This window comes from Vicugna pacos, chromosome 34, assembly GCF_048564905.1.
Source record: "Vicugna pacos chromosome 34, VicPac4, whole genome shotgun sequence".
In the NCBI taxonomy this organism is placed as follows: Eukaryota; Metazoa; Chordata; class Mammalia; order Artiodactyla; family Camelidae; genus Vicugna; species Vicugna pacos.
This window is the reverse complement of record NC_133020.1, coordinates 11,072,573-11,095,814: the sequence shown is the minus strand read 5'-3', so window position 1 is coordinate 11,095,814 and position 23,242 is coordinate 11,072,573. Positions and strand designations below refer to the sequence as shown.

Below are 23,242 nucleotides of genomic sequence, written 5' to 3'. Positions count from 1 at the left end.
TTCTTGCTCCTTTATAGTAGACTTTAAACAAATACCGTTTTTAAAGGTCTGAAAGTCCTATCTTTACAACATGGATGGACCTGGAGATTGTCATTCTAAGTGAAGTAAACCATAAAGAGAAAGACAAATACCATATTATAACACTTACATGTGGAATCTAAAAAAAAGAGACAAACAAACTTATTTACAAAACAGAAACAGACTCATAGACAAAGAAAACAAACTTATGGTTACTAGTGGGGGAGAGGGGTGGGAAAGGATAAATTGGGAGTTTGAGATTTGCAGATACTGACTGATATATATAAAATAGATAAACAAGTTCTCAGTGTATAGCACAGGGAACTATATTCAACATCTTGTAGTAACTTACGGTGAAAAAGAACATGAAAACGGATATATGTATGTATATGTATGACTGAGGCATTATGCTGTGCACCAGAAATTGACACAAAATTGTAAACTGACTACACTTCAATAAATATATATATATAGACTTCATAGTCCATTGATTCGTTTTTTCCCTTCTCCCAAGCTAAAGTGAATGAAAGAATAAACAATTTGCTTTTAATACAGCAGGAATGCAGCTAGCACTTAATTTTAAAATAACTTGATCAAGACATTTCCCTTTTTCAGTCTCCTAATATTTAAAATAGGAATACACAAATAACGCTATCATATCTGCAACTACCTTTATTTGTTTTTCAAAGAGGTGCTAACAAGGCTGAAGTCACTCTGCTAAGAAACACAGCAAGGGGTGGAAAGTTGTGCGGTCCCCCCTCCCCGCCCCGTGATAGCAAGGGCCTTGCCAGTCTTGTTCACCACACTGTACCCAGCACCTAGTGGCTGCTACACACCCACAAGATCCTGTACACAAATTCTTGACTTACTATGTGAGGCCCTACTTTCAAAACAGTTTCTACAAATAATGTCAGGAAAATAATGAAGGGTAAGGAAAATGCTGGCTACACACAGCAGTCTCAAGGCTCTGGATCATAACTCTTTGTAGTCAACTTTAAAGGTGACCTAAATTTTGTCCTACTGGCAAGGGCACTGTTGAAGATTCTTTCTCAGGTTTGAGGCAAGACTGCAGCTGACTAGCCAGGACATTTAAAGAACTTATCTTGGAATGTGTGTTCTGACAATTAAGTCATTCTGAATAAATAAGTTAAACTGGCTGTGGAGTGGGGGGAAACATTAAAAAATTAGTAGGTTATATGTACTTGGACATTGATCTCTTTTTTTTAAACATTTTTTATTGAGTTATAGTCATTTTATAATGTTGTGTCAAATTCCAGTGTAGAGCACAATTTTTCAGTTATACATGAACATACATATATTCATTGTCACATTTTTTTCACTGTGAGCTACCGCAAGATCTTGTATATATTTCCCTGCGCTATACAGTATAATCTTGTTTATCTATTCTACATATGCCTGTCAGTATCTACAAATTTTGAACACCCAGTCTATCCCTTCTCACCTCCCCCACCCCGGCTTGGCAACCACAAGTTTGTATTCTATGTTTATGAGTCTGTTTCTGGGACATGGATTTCTTAATGCAACAAGCAGGAAAGTTTTAGGAAGCTATTCACCATGACACTTAAAATTCTTGTTTCTAACAGTTTTTAACTTTGCATCTTAACAATGACATGCATAACAAAATAACCTAAAGTAACATTAACACAACACAGAGAAAATGAAATAAGCTGACACTGTCAAGATTGTCTTTTTTTCCTAAAAGATACTCAAGTTCAGTGTTGAGGCTGATCATTTTGTCTTAAATGCTTTGCCTGGAAAATGAACAGACTACTATGGAGAAGAGAAGGCAGAGCCACGAAAAAATAAATTATAGAAATAGCACAGTTGTCCGTCTGATTTTATTTTTAATTAAAAGTTCCACTAAAATAGGTAAGCATACGGGTTAAATAAGGAAATAGATGGTGCTGAAGGGCATATTTTCAAAGAGAACAAAGTACAAGGTACATTTTGGTACCTTTTCTTGTTAATAAATAAGGACTATCGAACTGGGCTAACCCTAATCTTTCAGTTTTACCAAGATTAGATTGTTCCTTTTCAAACCTGACCAGCTCTCTTAGCTTCTCTTCCAAAATGTGTTATGAGTCTACCATAACATAAGAGATTGGTAGGGACAAAAATTTCCAACTTTTCAAGGGTCTATTTTCTTAAAAATTAGCGGCACCTTCTAGGAATTAATTTAAAGAGAGAGTAAATGTTTAGCATAGATGATTGAGGAAAAATCAATACAGGTAAAGCTATTTTTAAGCCCCTCTATCTCCCCAGAGTCTCAAGGTTAAGAATTGCAATCCAGGCTATTATTAAAACATAAAGATGCAGTAGTTTCCCTGCATCACCAGCCTCCATGTTTACTTAGCTTCCACTCTGTCTTAGCCCCTCATACCCGTGCAGCTCTGTAAGGAATGGCGTGCAGGGGAATGTATGGTTTTGAGGCTTTCATGTTATAAATATCTTTTCTTTTTTTAATTTGTAAAAATTTTTTTGCTTTTTTGCAGTGGAGGAGGAGTAATCAGGTTTATTTATTTATTTTTAGAGGAGGTAGTAGGGATTGAACTCAGGACTTTGTGCATGCTAAGCACATGCTCTACACTTGAGCTATACCCTCCCCCACATGTATCTTTTCATAAGCAGCACTGAAAGTAAATGTAATTTTTAATTTTCTGTTCTCTATCCTTCCATTCAAAAAGATCAATCTTAAAAAAACATGGATATAAAATTAAAAGCAAGGAGAAAAGAGAAAAAGATGAGGATCCAATGATATATTTGAGTAACAAAAAAGTGACCCGATGTATTTTTGGTTTCTAAAACTTTCCCCAATAAAGCAAGCATGCTTCTGGCTGAACCTAGTTCTGGGATCCAATCAGCTAATGTTATGCATTGCCCCCAAATCTCCACACATTGTGCACTTTCAACAGCAGTAAACCAAAACAACAACAAACTACACACATCTATTTTCTTGCTAACCTTGTAAACATTCCTTTTTGTTTCTTTCAAATATGATTACATAATAAAATTATTTTTAAGTTGAAATTACTGAGTCCTGAGATCGAGCAAAAAAATAAAAATTAACATTTTCCTAAACTAGAAAAATAGGGAATATATTAAATACTAATTAAATAAAGAAAATAACTTGACAGTTAAACTCACAGAATGGCTGGGGTAGCTAGCATGTTCTAAGACTCAACTCTGATTCTGTGGATTGAAACCACTGATTCCCCGTCCCCATCCACTCCCACATCCAAAGGTATGATAATCTGAGCAAAAGTACTTTGAGAGGAAATATGTTCACCTTACACATTTTTTTCAAAAATATGTTTTTGTTTGTATATTGGTGTTCAATGTCTTCAGGCACAAATTCTGTTTAGCACAGGGGAGCTAATTCATTCTTAAGTTTTTGGCTTAAATCCTGTATTCATTACATACACTCCTTTTTTTCCACATAACCCTCCAGGGTTTGATGAAAAATAGATTCCTAAACATGCCCAACCTGCCGAACAGGAATCAAAGCTTCCAGTAGAAGCATAATCTCCCTTGAAATAGAAGTGTTTCAGCTTGTATGAGCATATTTCACTCTTGGGGAAGAAATGAGATCATGTTTCGTTTCAGGAAGATGTATGCTTCAGGTAAGAGACTGAAACAAATAAACTTTCTATATACTTAACCAAATACATAGGAGAATATTTGAATTCAAATGTACTGTCGTGGCAAAGTAGCTCTTTAATTATATTGTGAAACTTTAATGGTAGACGAGTTTCAATTCTGAGTAGGTCTGTAAATATTCTCCAGAAAATAGATCTTTCCTGACGAACTGATTGATACCTTGATTGTCCCTTCTCCCCCTCTATCCTCTCTTTCTCCCTCTACAACTGATCCTGTAGATTGCATTGATATTATTCCCTTTATATCATCTAACTACTCACTTTCACAGAGTCTTGAGCTAATTCAATCACGTCTGCTGGGAGATGTTTTTCCTTCATGCACATTTTCTTTAATGTCTTGAAGCTAATGTCTTTAGTCTAAAGACAGCGTACTGATGATAACTCCCAAAAAGAACTTCTTATAAATGAAGGGCAGATATTCTTAACGTACGGACTCCAAACTGACAAGAGTTCCTGTTGGAGGACGCAGCTGCCTTCTTTCTGTTCTGTCACTCCACGCTGGGCTTCTGCCCTGCTCAGTCCGCCTACCTCTGTTTCAGCAGCTCACTGAAGGTCAGTGTGAACAGGGTATGTGGCCTAACTGCCCCCTTACTTTCTTACCTGGCAAACAACTACATTTCTGATTCTTGGGATTGAAGATGGAAATGATATACTCCACTTTTTAAAAAAAAAAAATCATAAGGTTCCTTGTGCATAGCATTCAACTTTTAAAATGCATTATCTAATTGTAATATTGCATATCAGGTAACAGATAGAGAGGGAGGCTAAAAAACACGTCACTTACGTTATAAATAACACTATCTGCGTCATTAGTAACATCAAGAGCTTGGATCTGAATCAAGGTTTTCTTACTCTGATTCAAAGGCTTTTTCCACGACATGCTACTCATACTCCACACAAGGGTATCTGCCATTTGTGCCACGTGGAAAACAAGTTTGGGAAATGAGCATGAGGAAAGAGCATGGTGTTTGAGCTGGGAGGAAACAAGATAGCTTCGTCTAGCTCCTCTAGAAAAGGATCATATTAAGTAGATGAGTTCCCGAATTGACTGAATAAGCTGAATGTTGCCAGGGTGAGCCTTCGGTCGGTGATTCCATGTTTCTTCTGTCAGAGCTGGGATCGTTTTGGTGGTGAGGAAGCCCTCTTCAAGTAAGCAAAAAGCAGAGTATAATTCTCTTGGAGCTTAAAAATAAGTGACAAAACAGTCATTTCCTATCTAGAAAAGTACTGCATAATATTTCTAATTGAATTTTTACTTTTCTCCTAAATGTATGATCTGATGAAATGATACAGAATCACAGCAAATAATGAATCATTATAATTATTTGGGCATACATTTATTTTAACTGTTATCAGCTGTTAGCAATAGTCCTTTTATGACATAATTTGTCCATTTTAAGTTATTTTTTGTTGGATGGAATATTTTCAAGAATTATTTTCAACTACAGAATAAGGGTGATGCGTGTCTTTGAACTTCTCTTACACAAAATGCTTCTTGACAACTTTATATTGTATTTCTAGATATTTTCCATCTTTATTGTGATTCTCCTTGAGTTATTTAGAAGGGTTCTTGAAGTTGAAAACATATGCATTCTTTTGTAAATTATCTTCTATTTACTAACATTTAACTACATTTGGGTTAGAGAGAATATGTAATACTGACTTTGAATTATGTTAAAAGTAGCCAAATCTATGGTAAATTTTCCTAAGTTATATGTGTCCATGAAAAGAATGTGTAATTTCCATTTACTGAATGCAATATTCTATATGTGTTCATTACATCAAGCTTGCTTTTTTTCAAATCTTTTATATGCTTAATAATATTTTTGTCTAATTGATCTATAAATCATGTGAGATTGTTTTTAAATCCTTTCATTATGAAGGTGGATTTGTCAGTTTCTCTTGTAGCGCTGTGATGTGTTATGGCATAAACGTCGAAGGAATTCTTTTTAGTGTGTATCTGAGATACCCACCTGGCGAACTGCATCTTTTACTTCTATAACGTGCTCCTCTTCACCTCCAGACATGCTTTTTTTTTGCTTGCTTGTTTTTTGTTTTTTGGCTGGTAAGTCTATTTCATCTGTTTTAAATATAACTACAGTTTTCTGTTGCTCTTCTTATTATATGCCCAGGATATCATTTTCTGTCCTTTTAATTTTAAGCAACCTTTATCCTTGTGTTTCTGGCATATCTTTAGTAAACACAATTGGCATCTCCACCCCCCTTTTTTAAAACAATGTAACAATGTAGAGATTTTACATGGTATATTCAGACCACTTACATTTCTGTGTTTCTCACATACACTTTTTCATTTCTACCATTTTGGAGAATGTTTATATTTGTACCATTTTCCATGTTTTTCCTGCCACCGTTGGCTCTTCTTCCTAACTGAGGGTTAATTGTTGATTTTCTGGGGGTTTTTTTTCCATTTCCTTTTCTCTTTCTACTGGTAGATATACCCTCTATTATCTTAGTGGTTACATCTAAAAATTTAAGATGCATTCTTGAAAAATCTAGTTATCTATATCTGTATTTCCTCCTGGACAATACAAGTAACTTTTAAAAATTTGGATCACCTAATCCCAACTTATATACCCTTGTGGTCTAGTATTTAATTATATCTTATTTATTGTGATCTCTATGTTAGAAATTACTATTATTTATACAGCCAATGTTAACTTAGAATTATCCGCATATTTACTACAATCTGTATTCACCATTCTGTTATGAGAAAATGATCTTGTTTTGCTCTGCTTCTTGAAAGACAGGCTTATGTTCCTCATCTGATTTTTTTTCCTGATCATACTGGTTTCCTCTTTAGTTGTGATATTTTGACAGGTCCCATTCTGATCACTTTCTTTTATTTGTTCTTCTTTGAATAGGAGTAATTCTTTCTGAGACTTCTTGAAAATTTTTGTGGTAGGGAAACCAGGAAAATCAGCTGTGTGTGCAGACAGCCTGGATTCAGATCTATTGTTCTGGAATACTTTCTCATTAACAATCTACCTTTTGGGTAAACATCCTCTGGGAATAGAAAGACATCTACCTGGCTCACAGTGAAGGTCGGAATGTCACAGTCAGATGGGCCAAAGGCATTTGCTCTTCAGCTGATTGAAATCACTGTCACAAGTTTTTCTCCTCTCTTTTGAAACTAATAGCCTATTGTCTAAAAGCACACAAGGGGGGTTTGCACATTTGCTCACTGAGCCGCCCTTTTCCTCAGTTATTTGGAGAATTCTCTTTCTTAGGGTCTTCGTGATAATGTTCTTCTCCCACAGTATTGAGTTAATTCTATAAGCATCAGATTGGTTATTCACTGTGTGTGTGTGTGTGCGTGTGCACACGAGTGCATGTGTGTGAGTCTGTATGTTTGTGTATACACACACATGACTGTGTATTTAACTTTCAAGAAGAGAAAGATTTTATCCAGAGAAATGAGTGATGTGTGTGTTTTCCTTTGATCTGTCCTCTGACCACTTGGGCTCTGGCTGAACCTCCTCAGAGATGCCCATTTTCTAGCTTCCAGTGAGCTTTCAATTTACCCAAGTTTAAGGAGCTAATAAGTGGAATAATTCCATACATCCATACCTAGTGTCAGATTATCTAAATACATTATTACACACACATACATGCATGCACACACACCCGTGCCTGAGCAGGTGCGCACACATCTTCAGCAAAAACTTCTGTCAGGAGGTTTTGAATCCACCTGAAACTTCTGGTGATTTTATACAAGCATTCTGTACCCTCTCTGATGCAACTGACCATTATTAACCACCTCCTGCTACTTCTTTATAGCTCATTATTTTCACTTCGTTGGAGCCTCAGACTTGAAAAAGGGAAAAAAAAAAAAACATTCAAAATTACCTGACTGTATGGTTTTCAAGACTTTCAGCACCATTCACAGTAATGTCTCCAGTATCTAGCATGGTGACTGTTCTAGTAGAACAGATGTTCAATAAACTCTTATTTTATGAATAAAAGGCTACAAACTCTGATTGCCTCAAAGAGCAGAACTCACACCCAGAGGTATAATGTTTTTTGATCTTAGAGACAGAAAATAGGGTAGTGACCTTTTTTCTAGCTTTCATAAGTCTCACCTTAATTTTCCCTTTCACCGAGTGTTCACATATCTGTCCTTTTTACTGGTGGTGAAACAGACTTTAGTAAGTTGTCATTTCCCTATTTGTATTAATTTCCATTAATCTGTAATAATTTCTAATGACTTTGCCAACTAAGTATCTTTGCTATTTCAAATTATTTTTAAACCCCTAATCTGAGAATTACCAAATGATTTTCTATTGCTAAATATGACAACTGAATAATACATACACTATTGCTCAAAATCATAAAACCATAAGTAGTATTCAAAATAAAAATCAAGGCTAAAAACCTTCTTGATATGTATTTTGAAAGTACAGTACTTGTTTTGTGAATCTTTATAGTATATTACTCTGTAATTAATGTCCTCCCTCATGCTTTAGGTTTACAAGTGACTACAAATCAATCATTTCTTATACCAGTTTTCCAAAAGATTACAGCAAAATCACTGGCATCAAGAGTGGGTTGTTGAGTTGATCTTTGTAAATTTTTTTCTGATTAAGAGTTGATCCCAACTCTTCCACTTCCTATTTATAGGAACTCCACAAGATGTTTACAATTTTTGTGTCTCACTTTCCTCCAAAATGAAGTTAATAATAATGTCCACTCACAGGACTGCCATGAGGCTTAAGTTTTGTATGAAGATTAAAGAGGTTAAAAGTAGAAAGCACTTAGAATAATGCCTTGCACATTCTGTTAGCGCTCAGTGAATGTTTGCAAATGTGATTATTAAATTATATATTTTTCTTTCTATTCAGCATTTTCCAGAACATATTCTGAAGGACAATCTTGCAGAAAATATTAATGAGAGTGACTGGAAGAGGTGTGGCCATGTCTGGGCTTGCCTTTTCCTGTTAACAGGATGTAAAGTTGGGTTTGTGGTCCAGTCTGCATTAATCCTTATGCCTCATTCTCTGCCTACCACTGACCCCTGTGCTCTACTCAACGATGCACATATGATCTAAGTCTGGTCAATCCAATTCTTGCTCCAAAATTTTAGCCAGATGGTTACTAATAGAACTCTCAATAACAGAGACTTAAATAAGGAAGGGGGATCTATATATTGGTTGCAATAGACAAAGAAAACAGCAGCCACTACTGCTTCATTCACATCTACATTCTCATAGTCTCGAGTTTTCAGAATAATTGGTTCTCTCTAAATACCACTAGGCTGTGTTTGTGGAGTCCCCACCAAGTGTCATATTTTAAGGGCTATCAGGGTTGGGTCCAAGGACTTCCTCCCTTCAGGGCTGGTGTCATACTCTCTGAGTGTCTATGTCCTCCCCTGAAACAGGCTTCACTCCCACCAGACCATTTCCCCCAAAGTTGTTACATCAGAGCTGGAGGCTGACTTTCCGTTGTCTTATTTATTCCTAAGACACACTCAGAGGAATTCAATGAATTATTGTTACGACTGCTCTGTCATGTTTGGGGCTGAAAACTTAAACAATACTTAGGAATCAAAGGATTCCTGAAACCTGGTTTCAATGATCTGCACAAAATTATCTCTGAAGTATTGCATTCTAACGAATAACATACCCAATATATAAACCTTAGCTGTATCCTTTATGAATTTTACTTCTACTTTTTCTGAGGCAAAATAAGCTTACCAATGTGCTATAAGAAATTCCCCCAAACAAAATGAAGACTGCATCTATTAAAGTCATTCTCATAAAATACCATATTATAAATTTATGTCTATGGAGTACTTGAGGGCAAGAGCTGTGTTTTATCATTTTTATATTCCCTGTGCTTGGCACGATACTTGACATAATATATTTTAAAATGGGGTCTGAATAAATAAACGTGCAAATGAGCACATAGATGTATGAATAAATGAATTGATTTATTCAAGTCAATATCTCAAAAATAAGCATAAGTGACAGCTTTAAATTCTCCATACACAAAAAGCTTCAGGCAGTCTAATAGGAAGTGAGCCTTCTATAGGATTATACATGATTAAGGAAATGTCAACTGTTCACATAAAAAGGCACTGGACAGAGACTACTTGGAAATTAATGTTTTTCCCAAGCATCTCTTGTTTGCTCTTCAGTGAAACTTGTCAGAGATCACAAAAATAACAGTATGTTTACCTTACCATTTGCATCCAAATTAGGAATTTAAAAAGTAAGGTAATGCAAATTTTATACATAATATGGTTTAATTATATATATATATAGTTTATAAATACATAGTTGTGATCTTCCCTGTATTCATTCAGAAAATTGAGCTAAGAAAGATCATATTTATGTCTGGCTAAAATATGAGTGTTTGTATGTGTGTCTGCATGATATATACAATTTGCTCAGAAGATGCAGAGAGATGGGAATTTTAGACCACAAGTCTAATTCAGTCTTCTCAAGACCCAGGTTAGCTGCTACAGCTCCAAGGGTTTACCCTCCACTGTACTGAAACACATATGGTTTAGCCTGATTAGACTTTGACATGTCTTATGTTGACACAATCTTTATCTCCCACGACATTAATACATATTTTAAAAACTGGTACATGTTCAAGGACTACCCTTTGTAACCTGAAGTAAAGATCATTTTCCATCAATTTCATAATGTATTCCCTTCACTCTCCTCTCATCTTGCCCCTGCAGATATACTTATTCAGTAATGTAGCCAGGACTTTTTGGCTCAAGAACAGGCATTTTCAGGAAGGTTCTTTGTTCTTTTGTAAAATAAACATTTTTGCTCCCATTCTGAACATTGGGCTATTTGGATGACATCCACAACTTAGCAGATTTAGAAAGTGGAAGCAGCTGGCAGGGGCAGCCCTTTCTCTGCTAGGTACCCAAATTTTTCCCGTAACTTGTGCTTTGAGGACAATCGAGCAATTAATCCTTAATGAAAACAGATCTCTTGAAAGTTGAACTGATGAGAAAGTTATAAGCAATTGCAGAATACTAAGTTGTCATTACTAACACCTTTAAACACCCCTGTTTGAATTTAGCTGAACTTACCAACGAAGAATGGAGGACCTTTTTTGTGTGATTCTAGTTCACGATTTTCCGATCCATTTAGGAAGCAGCTTCCAGTTATCGTGCTGTGTTGATTTTCTATTGCCACCATAACAAAGGATCACAAACTCAGTGACTTAAAACAACCACAAATTATTATCATACAATTCTGTAGGTCAGAAGTACAACACAGGTCTTGTGCTAAAATCACGGTGCTGGGAGGGCTGTGCCCCTTTCTGGAGGCTTCCATGGGGAAATCAATTCCCTTACCCTATCTCACTTCTAGAGGCTGCCCACATTCCTTGGTTCATGGCCTCCTTTCTCCATCTTCAGAGCCAATAAAAGCAGGTTGAGTCCTTCGATATCGTTCTGACCTTCTCTTCTGCCTCCTCTTCTACTTTTAAGGATCCTTGTGATTGTACTGAGTTTACACAGTACCTAAGATTATCTATACAATTCCCACTTTAAGGTCAGCTGGCTAGGAAACTTAATCCCACTTGCAACCTTAATTCCTCTTTGTCATGTAACCTAACATATTCACAGGTTCCAGGGATTAAGATATGGGAATGTTGGTGGTGGGAAGGGATAATTCTGCCTACCTCAGAGATTTTTTCTATAGTTCAGCAGAGTCTTTCAGGAACCAATAGCCATTCCTTCTCAATTACAACATAATTGTGCTACGATGTATATATGTACAGTTCTGTCTGAAAGTCCGGATACATGACTTTTAGTTGTTTTATATTACTTCATAACGCAGAGTGCAGCATTTACCAGTTGGCACTAAATTATGTTTTTGTTTGTTTACAAACTAAGAAATAGTCTAGCTTCTAGATTGTGATGGTAAAGAAGAGATATAAAATTATTAGAAATTCCTTAAAATCACCATATTTAATATTGAAAAAATGGATCTGGAAGAGGTTTTTATTTTTATTACATTTTCAATGTGAGTAAGTATTTCTCATTCTCTTTTATCTTGTGATAATGAGATTTTTTCAGACAGGTCCCTAACCCATTTCAAGATTCAGGGCTGTGAGAAATGCATGGGAAAATATTGTTATTAATAAAAATTTAAAAGTTTTTCATTCTTTTCTATAAAAATAGTCTGAGTTGAGTTAATGCTGTTGCACTGCCTAAATTCAGGCATGCTCTGGATGTCAATGAGTATGGCATTACCACCCATATGCCCCCCTTTAATCCCTGTTTGAAACAAATCTGTGAACACAAACCCTGAGATGTTGGGTAAATTGATTCACTTTTCTGTGCCTCAGTTTCTTCATTTGTTAAGTGGCAGTAATAACATCGCAGGCTGAGATGGTATGTTAATGCATGCAAACATGTTCATGTATAAAGAACAGGAGCTCAGAGTAAGTGCTCAGAAATGTTAAGTATCATTATCATTAAAAACAACAAGTTGGTACAGTTAAAATGAATCTTTAATTTCAGCATTAGACTACTGATACCTCATTTAAAGATTTACTTTATGGCTCTAGAAAATTTAAAAAAAAATTTTAAAACACTCATTTCTTTTGAAACCACCAACAATTGTAAAAGCAGTTTAATATAAACACATTTACAGTATTCAAGCTAAGACAGAGCAGGCTAGGCTAAGGAAGACTGGAACAGGATATTAACTATGGTTGTCAGAATTAAAGTCACACCTGCTGACAAATTCTGAGTTCCATGACAGAGATAGATGAAAAAGTATTTTTGCTTTAATGAAACAGTTTTCACCACTAACGTGGAGATAAAGAAATGGCAATTCTTGAAAAAAAGAGATTATAGCTAGAAAATGTGATAATTCATGTGATCCATGAATCAGAACAGTTTGAAATGGCATTTTATAGGTTAATTTTCTGGTTAACACTTCCTTCTATAGCCATTTTATTTACATCTCTTACAAATCTCTCTTAAATCTAGCAATTCAATTTCTTGAGTGAAGTATAATAAATCAAATTAATTTATTCCTCTGGTGATTATGAGTTGTAAGTAAATCTTTAGTGCCAACATAATAATAATCAATTGCCATTGCAAAACACATTGATAAAAAAATTGATAGAAAATACCATGATAGGTAATGATGATCATAATTATCTTTTAAAATGTTTTTGTCTTTAACACACACACATATAATTGTTAAAGGAATTAGTAAATCCATAAAAGTGACACAAATACTTTCCAATTTCATTGTCTTACAACTCAATTTTAATAATTTATTCAATTATTTTTTTAAAAAATACAAATGAGCACTACCCTGAGTGAAGAGTGATGCAAAGTACCAGGTACCAAATTTTAAGTGAGAAAGACTCACACTGCCTAATGATCTAATGGGGAAGAGAAATCTTACATATGTAACATCTACATGTTTTCCTGAGGCAATAGGAAACCACTGAATAGCTATATCCAGGGCAGATACATGGTTAGGCTCTTAAATATATCGCTATACTATAAAAGATGGATTAGAGGACACAAGAATGGATTGTAGAAGCAGTTTCAGGGACAATGCAACATTGCAGGTGAGAAGATGAAAACTTCAGACTAGGATTGTGGCAGCGGTAGACAGAAAGAGGAAGATTTCCTACAGAGACTGGTGGGTTTTTGGATATAGAAGAATAAAGGTGAGGGAAGACTGAAAGATAAAACCCTGGGTTCTGATCTAAGTGACTGAGTGGATGGTTCAGCCATTTTCTGTCACGAAGGACCCTGGAACAAGAGCAGAATCTTGGGTGAATTATGGTTTTGGACTTTCTCTTGGAATTAAAAAAATTTCCAAGTGAAGATACTGAGTAGATAATAATAAAAATGGTCTAGGTTGGAGTCATTGGCATAGATGGTAATTTAAACCACAGGAGGTAGGAGATAACTTCCAAAGAGAATAATCAAGAAGAAAAGAAGCTCTGAAGGGTCAGGTAGAAAATGAGTGAAAGGCACAGGAGTCTTTGAGAAAATGCTAACAAAAAAACTAAGAGAGTACAGTGTCACAGAGAGCCAAAGCAGGACAGAACAAAAAAATTTTAAATAAGAAGTATAGTGAACAGACTCAAATTCTGCAGAGAGATAAAAGAGAGACTGATAAATATCAGTTGAATTTACTCATTAGTAAACTTAATAAAAGTTGTTTTGGAGAAGTGATGAAAGAAGTCTGCAATTATTTAAAGAGTTCTGAGAAGGCGACAAAAGGGTCTAGCCAATCTATGAGATGACTGGTTATGAAAGGGAGAAAAAGTTAAGACTATGTCTAGAGATGGAGTGACTGCTGATCACAAAGAGACTGTTGAGATAATAAAAAGACCTTAGCAAACTAGCATGCTTATGGATGACCGACTGCAGAGGGAGATAATGTTATCGGCAAGTAGATTTTCAGTAGGAAAAGGAGCCCCAAAGAGAAATATTGTCTTTGGATTGATTCATGAAACTCCTGTCATAACCAAACTGGACTTATTTTTCTATCACAGGACTTCCATGAATCTATCTAAAATCAGTACTCCCCCTTGGACTTTAATACTGTGGGCCCTAACGGAGTTTCATATTATTCACAGAATTATTTCATTTGCTAAGGAGAAATTTCGAAACAATTGTTTATATTCATTCAACATATTTCTTTCTTGCAAGCTCTTTTTTTTCCTAGTTAACCAAATTTTTTTGTTTCTTTTTATGCTTTTTTTCTAGAAAAATTCCTATCATCTTTTATAATATCATCTAGGAGATACCTGGAACAGAGTCAACGCTCTCAGTTACATAAAATAGAGAATGGCGTATTGTTGGAAAACAGATCTAAATCCCATTGAATCACATGAAAAGCAGCTGGAGCACCAAGAATTTCACTCTGCAAATCAACCCCACTTTCCCAGCCAAGCCAGTCTGGGTTTTGATCATGTCATGAATGAGATCAGTAATGAAATTCCACTCTATCAGAGAGAAATTGAAGAAAGCACCATTTTTGTGCCCAGTGTTCCAAACTGGGACTCAAAAAGGCATTCATTAGATGAAACACACCAAGTATCCTTGAATGAATTCACTTCTAAAAGCTCAGAACTCCCTTGTCACCAAGTTAGCAAAACACCAGTAATTGGTTTTAGGCATTCTGTGCTACCAAATCCTCAAAGCATGAATAAAGAAAGCCCTTGGGGAAACCCCACAGGAAAATACCATGGTGCTGATGATTACAGACTCAATACTTTACCTCCATCACCTACTAGTTTGGATGAAATTAATTCACAGAGAAAACTGGAAAATGCAAATCATAACTACCACATAGGGTTTGAAAGTAGCATTCCTCCTACGTGTCCATCCTTCTCAACTGACTTGATGCCAAAAGGAGAAAATAAAAGGAGTAGAAACATGAACATTGTGGAACCTTCTCTGATGCTCTTTAAAGGTTCTCTTCCACCAAGGATATGGGAAACTACACAGCCAAAGAACACAGAGGTATGTGTCATATATGTCAACCTAAAAATATAAATCTGAAAGAATCATTCAGTAATGTGCTGGATTATTTTGGTAATGAGAGTAACTAATTTTAAATAGGGAAATGATTAATATTACTTTTGAAACAAAAACACTTATTATTCATGCATTCCATGTTCCTGAATTATTTTTTCCTAAAGAGAAAATTCTTATACTGTCATTTTTAAAGTTCTAGTTTCAGCAAAACTGAATAATACATAATACATTTTATTAGATAAAAATATCACAGTTGGAGTTTTATATGATACTATTTTCTATTCTTATTGTGTTGTTATACACACAGAGAAACATACATACATTTCATTACATTTATATTTTGAGTTACACTACCATGAATTGAAACTTCATACTGTTATTGGTAGGGAAAATGTCCCTTTATTCAGAGGCTCCTAAATTATACTGTTAGCAGGCAATTTCTATTGGGATCATTCCAAGAGTAGAAAATTATTTAATCATTGTGCAATTCATCCTAATGGTTTCATTAGTAGTTTTCCAGTCATTTTAGTAACCACAGAGGTTCTTGTATAAAATTTGAACATTTTTCTGCTTATACTGAGTCTAGAGACACAAGTGAAACCAGAATTAAACAGTAAAAAGAAGAATTATTTCAGCTGTAATATTCAGGGCAAGGCAAAAGGATTCTTCATTTATTCAACAACTATTTATCAGAGTCTTAAAATATATATGATATACTAGGCATAATGACTGCAAAGAAGAAAATGCATGATACCTGATTTCAGGGATAGCATACTGCTGAAATTAATTTGCAAACCAATGAAGGCAACACAGTAAAATAATAAAGAGGATGAGTTCATAAGAGAAGAAACAACTAGTTGTGTTTGAGGCATTTGCAGAAGAGACAACACCTCAACGGATCTGAATTAAAAGTCAGGGAGTTTTAGGAACCTCTACTTCTGATCATGACAATGTTAACAAGAACTAAACTTTCCCTTACCACTGAAAAAACTATGAAGTTAGACAAAATATATAAAGCAACTGATTTCAGGCACTGAACAACAGCCAGGATTGGACATCGATCCTTGAGAGAAGGTCAACAACAATGTGTTGTTATTAGCATCCTGGTTTCTGCCTAAGGGCTCTTTCCTGCTGCTAGGCAGGCTAGTGGAGCCCAATTTGAGCAGCAGCTTCACTAAGCTGAGGAGGAAGAGCCTGCAGTTCCAGGCTTCAAAGGAGGCTGTAATTTGCAGGGTGGAATGCAGGAGGAGCTCTGCAGCGAGTGGCAGGCAGAAGTCTACATCAGATTTACTGTGCAGACAAGGAGAAGTTGCGTAGTACCCCAGTTCTGCCCCAGCTAGAGAAGACACTGAGCGGAGCACTTCAGGCATTCAGTTGAGAGAACACAAAGCTAACTCCTGAGGGTAAAAATCATGCTCTCAAGTAAATGCTTTACCTACGAAGACAGATGTGGCCGACAAAAAACACAATCGAGAGAACAAGACCAAAAGGATCTTAACAGCCTGCAAGAGAAAAAAATGTATGTTTTGTAAAAAAGACAATTCCTAATGTGTCATCTACAATATCCAACATTAATAACAATGCAGAGATGTGTAAAGAACAGGGAATACTGAAACATAGTCAAGAAAACAGCTTAGTCAATAGAGATTCTGAGATACAGCAGATACTGGAATTAACACACAGGGGACTTTAAAATGGTTTATAAAAAGAAGTTCAAGTAGATTAAGTAAAGATGAACATGATGAGTAGACAAATGAGGAACCTCAGGAGGAAGTTAGAAACTATGAAAAAACAAAGACTAATTTTAGTAATAAAAATATAATGTCTGCAATGAAAAAGTCACTGGGTGTGCTTAGAAACAGGAGATGATGGGAAAATAGTCCATGAAAGAAAAAGAACAGAAATAGAATAGAGAACAAAAGAATCATATAAAATGAGCAGGGACTCAGAAACTTCTAAGATAAGGACCTCATATATAGATAATTTTGAAATGCCAGCTGAAGAGGAAAGATAGGGAGAAAAATTCATTTGAAGAATTAATAATCTGAAATTTTCTCAGATTTGTAAGAAAATATCAAATCATAGATCTAAGAAACTCAACAAATCCCATACAGAATAAATGTGAAGACAACCACATGTAGACAAATTATACCCAAACATCTGAAAATCAAAGGTGAAAAAAAAAATCATAAGAGGCTGCAGAGAGGGAAAAAAGATTTTTGTGCAGTGGGACAATGATTTGAACTCATCATCTCATCAGAAACAATGGAGCCAGGTGACAACAGAATGGCATTTTTAAAGTTCTATTAAAAAAGAAAAGAATCCATACTTTTATAGTCATTGAGTATATGCTTCAAAATTTAAAATGAAATAAAGATATTACCATATAAATCAATGTTGAGAGAAATTAGTCGGCTGACATGCACACAAGAAATACCAAAGTAAGTGCTTTGTATGCAGAGATAATGATACCAGATGGAATCTAGAAACGAACAAAGAGCAGCACAAATGGTAATATGTTGGTAAATAGGAAAAACTACTTTTAGCTTAATTTTTTGAAAAATAGCTGACTGTTTAAGGCAAAAAATAGCATTTCATTGTTAAGAGTTATCATATACGTAAATGAAAGATACAGGACAACAATATCATAAAAGATGGAGGGGGTAAATTTATTTGCTACTGTAAATTCTTACATTTTAAATGCAGGGGTACAGTATTAACTCTACATAAACTGTGAAACATTAGGATTCATTCTGTAATTTCTAACCTAGCATAACCACAAAGAAGAAAAACTAAAAATCCAAAGAGGAATTAAATGGAACAAGAAAAGCAATCAAATAAATGAAAAGAGTCAGGGAAGGTGAAACAGACTATCAAAGTAAAATAGAAGAAACAAATAGAAATAAATACAAACATGGCAATCTTAAATTGAACGATATTCATAAATATACTAAATATATTCCAAATAACAGGAAGAAATTGACAAACTAGATGAAAATGAAAGACTTAACTACTATCTATAAGAGTCCATTTAAGAAACAAAGGCACAGATAGTTTGAAAGCAAAAAAAAAAAAATGAAAATAAAAATATTTAACATTCAACCAGCAAAAAAAAGCTGTATGTGATTATATGTATCAGAAAAAGTACAGTTCAAGGCAGGGTATTATTAGAGAAAGAAAAAAGTCAATTCATAATAATAAAAAGGTCAATCAGGAAGACATCATAAATTTAAATATATATGTACCTAATAATAGCTTCAAAAATACATAAAGCAAAATTATTTCTTTCAAAGTTAATCATATATCCACCCTCTGACTGAGCCATTTATGGATTTATTCACAAAAAATGAAACACATATCCAAAAAATACTCATATGTGAAAATTAACAGTTTTCTTTACGATACTCAAAATCCATAAACACAAAAGTCCATCAACAGGAAGATGGATAAACAAATTGTGGAATATTCATGCAACAGAATACTACTAGTAAGCAATAAAAAAAGAAGAACTATTGTTTTGTGTGATAACATAAATAAATTTTAAAATATGTATCATTTAAGTGAAAGAAGCCAGAAACAAGAGAACATACACTTACTCTATGGTGAAAGAAATCAAGTAGGTGTTCAGACTGACAGAAGGAGATATGGAAGAACTTTCTAAAGTGATGAAAATGTTCTATATTTTGGATTGGATATTGATATTCACAGTTGCATACATTCCTCTAATTATATACTTAATTCCTCAAATTATATATTTAAAATTTATGTATTTTCTCTATTATTTCATTGCATTTAAAAATAAAAATAAAAATAAAAACAGAATGGCTTTTTGAAACAAAATAAAAATTGTAAAATTCTATTAATCTTTTCTCCACACCAAACTATATTAATTTAATAGTTTTATTTTAAGCTGACAGGTTGTTCCATTCAGCTGGTTGAAGTACCTCAAGGCAGTAACATGAGTCTGGCCTCCTTTTGCAACAAAGTAAAAAAGTGAGTGTTGCTATTTCATTAAACTTTTAAATTTCTGTTCCTGCATACATTCATCTATTTTAACATCACTGAGCTGAGGAATCTTGTATATAAAATGTTAATTCTATAATTTTTTTAGCATAGCTAAAAGTATAAATTTATGACAAATTCATTCATTAATCAACTTCTGGTATTGTTTTTGTTGTTTATGGTCAATTTTTTTCCCTTGAAAATTTGGTTAAAGATGAATGTTCTATAATTTCGGGATTGCCCTTGCTGTTTGTTAATAGTTTAGTTTGCAGTGAATTAATTTCTCATTTATTGACACTTCAGTGGCTGACTCCTTTGGTTCTGTCCCAAATATTTATCCTTCTTACTTGGGATATATTATTTATAATGATGATAGTGCCTTCCGCTTAATAACTCAATCTTACCTTGAGTGGGTTGCCAGAATATTTAACAAGTGCATGGGTGTTTGTCAACTGAAAAACAAATTTGATCACTAGGAGGTATTACAAAAACATCACAGATCCCCTTTTTGCCAACATAAAACAAATTTATAAAGGTAGTTTTTTTTTAAAGATGAATTTCTTATCAATTAAAATTTACATAATGCCATCATCTCTTCTACTGCAACGATTCCTGAAATTTTTTAAAACTTAATGCATTTACATTTTAGTTATCTTGATTTTTATCCTTTTATGGCTGTTTTAAATATAATAAATATACATACAAATAAACTTCAGCTTATTTATTAGCTAAAGCAGTTGCCTATTAAATGACCATTTGGCATTAAAGATCTGAATCATTTATTTAATCATTAACCTAAAGGCTATTTGAATGCCTAATAACTACTCCATGCATGACAGATAAATCAAACGTAGAGCAAGCAAGCAAACAAAAAAAGCAAGGTTCTGCCTTAAAAAAACATGTCATCATATTGAAAGAACTGAAAGGCACACATACAATAAACAAAACAAAGCATCTCAAATCCATGAACATATTCAACCTTTAATTAATTTCTTGCTCTAGTTCACAGAGGAAAATTTAAAGTGGCACTTTGGACTCCTAAATTAGGATCTTTAAAGATACTGATATTGATTCTTTCAGAAATAAGCTACCCACTGTAACAACCTGATAAGCACTGCCAGGAATTTGACACTTTAAATTTAAGATGTGGTAATTCCACCCTCTACTCAGGAGAAATAGCTCTCTTAATATCACAAGATATCACCATATAATAACTCCACTGACAAACACTTATTATTAGTCCCGCCCATCACTTTTTTCCCCACATAATTTAATATTTTAGATGAAATCATCTGGTGGATGCAATAATGATATGAAAATATTTTATGTGATGGTTTGTCAGTCAGTAGCTCATGATACTTGTTTTTAAACTCTTACATGTAATTTTTCTCAATGGCTTCCTTCAAAGTAACCATGAGAACTGAAACACACAACCAAACAGTAATAAACTTTGGAGTAGCGAAAACGTGGATGAAAAATGTTCCCTGTCACATCAGTAAACAAAGGATGCTGTGGCCATCAAGCCAGCAACCACTGCAGCCACCCCTAATTGTTGGCCCTAGATAGTTAAGATGCGTATCAAAGGAATGATTTCAATGAGCCTAGACTCAAGCATCTTCCTATATATAGAAAAAGTGCTAAATTCATTAACTTGAGATACCTGGTTTTCTTTAGTTAACAGTAATCTTTTGCTGTTCTGACTACCTGGTTTTTGTTGCAAAACTCCTATAAATCCTGGCTCCTCCCTCACCTCTTCAGAGCAGTCCCTTAGCGTTATCTGAGAGGTTGTTTTCCAGTCTTAAGTCCTCAGTTTTGTCTGCCAAGTAAAACATAATTCTTAACCTTTAGGATGTGCATTTTTTTCAGTTGACAAAAGGAAGATATCAGGTTATGTTCATACATACATTTTTTGGTTTTCAATAACTTTTTGTTGACAAATACTCATATAAAAATAACTAAATTTATAATATGCATAATTATTTTGTACAGAAACAAACTGTTCACTCAACAACAAATATTTCTGAGGACCTATTATGTGCTAAAGCAGTATTCAAGGCTCTTAATTCAAAAGAAGACCAAATTGAATTTGGAAGCCAAGTTTCTTTCTTTCTTTTTTTTTTTTTTATTGAGTTATAGTCAGTTTAGAATGTGGTGTCAATTTCTGGTATACAGCACAATTTTTCAGTCATACATGAATATACATATATTCATTTTCATATTCTTTTTCACTGTGAGCTACTACAAGATCTTGTATATATTTCCCTGTGCTATACAGTATAAACTTGTTTATCTACTGAAAGCCAAGTTTCTTAAGAGGATCTCCAAAATTTCTAAAAAGCCATAACAGAATGGATTTATATATTCAATTTGATTTGTGTTTTTTCTAATATTTAAGTAACCATATCTAAATATGTTATAAACATTCCTGCTATAATCCCTTCAAAAGGCTCTCTAATTTGTTGAAGGTGCTTTCTTGCTGTGGCATACTTTTACATTATATCTTTCAAGAACTATGTCATATTTTTATTAAAAAATATAATAAAATGTCAAAACATGTGAAAGAAGTTTTTGGTCCACAGCAGATGCTGAGTGAAAGTTTAGGAAAAGAATGAGTCATGAATTTACATTTTAAATTGAATCCCCTTAACATCCCCCTAGAAGGTTAAATCAATTATGCATCGAGTAGTATCTTACATGGTTGAGTGCCAGATCATAAAGCCCCTCCATCCAGATGGAGCTGGAGTCCAAGCCTCCGCTGGAGCCTAGAACAAGGAAGAGCAGCCCATCCCTTCATCCTAAGCAGTGGTTCTCAAATAGCACTTCTGGGGCAGCAGCAGTACTGGTTTATTCGGAAGACTGTTAGGAGGAAAACACTGGGGGATCCCGCACAAATCTACTGAATCAGAAACTATGGGGACGGGACCCAGAAAGCAAGATGATTCTGATGCATGACAGGCCCATTCGGTGAATATGCACTTTTCCATTTGTTGCCACAAAACTGGCCTCTGTACTCGGAAAACCAGATTGAGCCGCCGAGGCAGAGTTTGGGGAAAATTAGAAAAGAGCAGCTTTACTGCTTTGCCAGGCAACGGGGAGTCCCAGGAGGCTCATGCCTTAGAGACTGTGTATCTGTCCTGGGGTTGGGGCCTTGAAGTTTTATAGAAAAACTGGATGGAACAAAAAAGATAACAATCAGGACGTTGTACAGGGTGCCACATTCCTCTTAGTCTCGATGGTCTTCCTAGTGTCACAGAGAACTCCAGAGGGTCTGTCCGTTCTGCCTAGATTATCTGCTCATTACCTCCTTTCTAGCGCGTAGCCTCTGGGCTACAGCCATTCTCAGTAAAGAACGTATGAGGAGGGGGTGCACAACGACAGCAGAGCCAGATTGCCTATGTCAGACCCCGCAAGGAGGGGCTATTTCGGCAGAATTTAAGGGCAGAGATTCAGAGCTACTTCAATGGGCCCAGCACTACTTTAATGCTGCACAAATAGAATGAACGCCAAGGATATGCTGATACGTTACACAGAGTGTATAGCATACATTCTATACGTAGAATGAATAACTTTCCATTCATGAAGAGCACTACAAAGTTTACGGGTCTGCAAAATTAACAAAAGAAAAGAAAAAAAAACCCAAGATTTCATATTCATCATCAAAAGCATTGTAAATATCCAGTTACAAAAAATTTTGTTATATTTTACATGTGGGCATGAAATATGGATCTACGGGGATTCAGCTATAATAACACATAATGATAATGGTGATACATTACATCGATATATTGCTTTACAAGCTACACAAGTCTTTTATGTGCCTTTTCTCTTTTAATCCTCCCAATAAACCTTTGAAGTAGATATAAATATCATATGTACAAAGAAACTGGTCAAATACTTGACTCTGACCATAAAACTACTGAATAAAAGAGCCAGGATTCAAACTCTAGGCTTCTGGCTCCAAGGTAAACTATTTTGCAGTTTTCTGACTCTCTTATGTAATAATTGCTCAGAATGTACAAATGACTTCTGGGCTCACTTT

General features: G+C 34.8%; 1 protein-coding gene across 1 annotated transcript in view; it reads left to right on the top strand.

Moving 5' to 3' along the window:
- The first annotated feature begins 3,610 nt into the window (after positions 1–3,610).
- Positions 3,611–23,242, top strand: part of PIK3C2G (phosphatidylinositol-4-phosphate 3-kinase catalytic subunit type 2 gamma) — a 269,311-nt gene continuing 249,679 nt past the window's right edge. Inside the window, exons 1-3 of the mRNA XM_072954194.1 lie at positions 3,611–3,659; positions 14,428–15,186; positions 19,100–19,194. Coding sequence (XP_072810295.1) covers positions 14,509–15,186; positions 19,100–19,194 — 773 coding nt within the window. The 5' untranslated portion in view covers positions 3,611–3,659; positions 14,428–14,508. The remainder of the gene's footprint in view (positions 3,660–14,427; positions 15,187–19,099; positions 19,195–23,242) is intronic.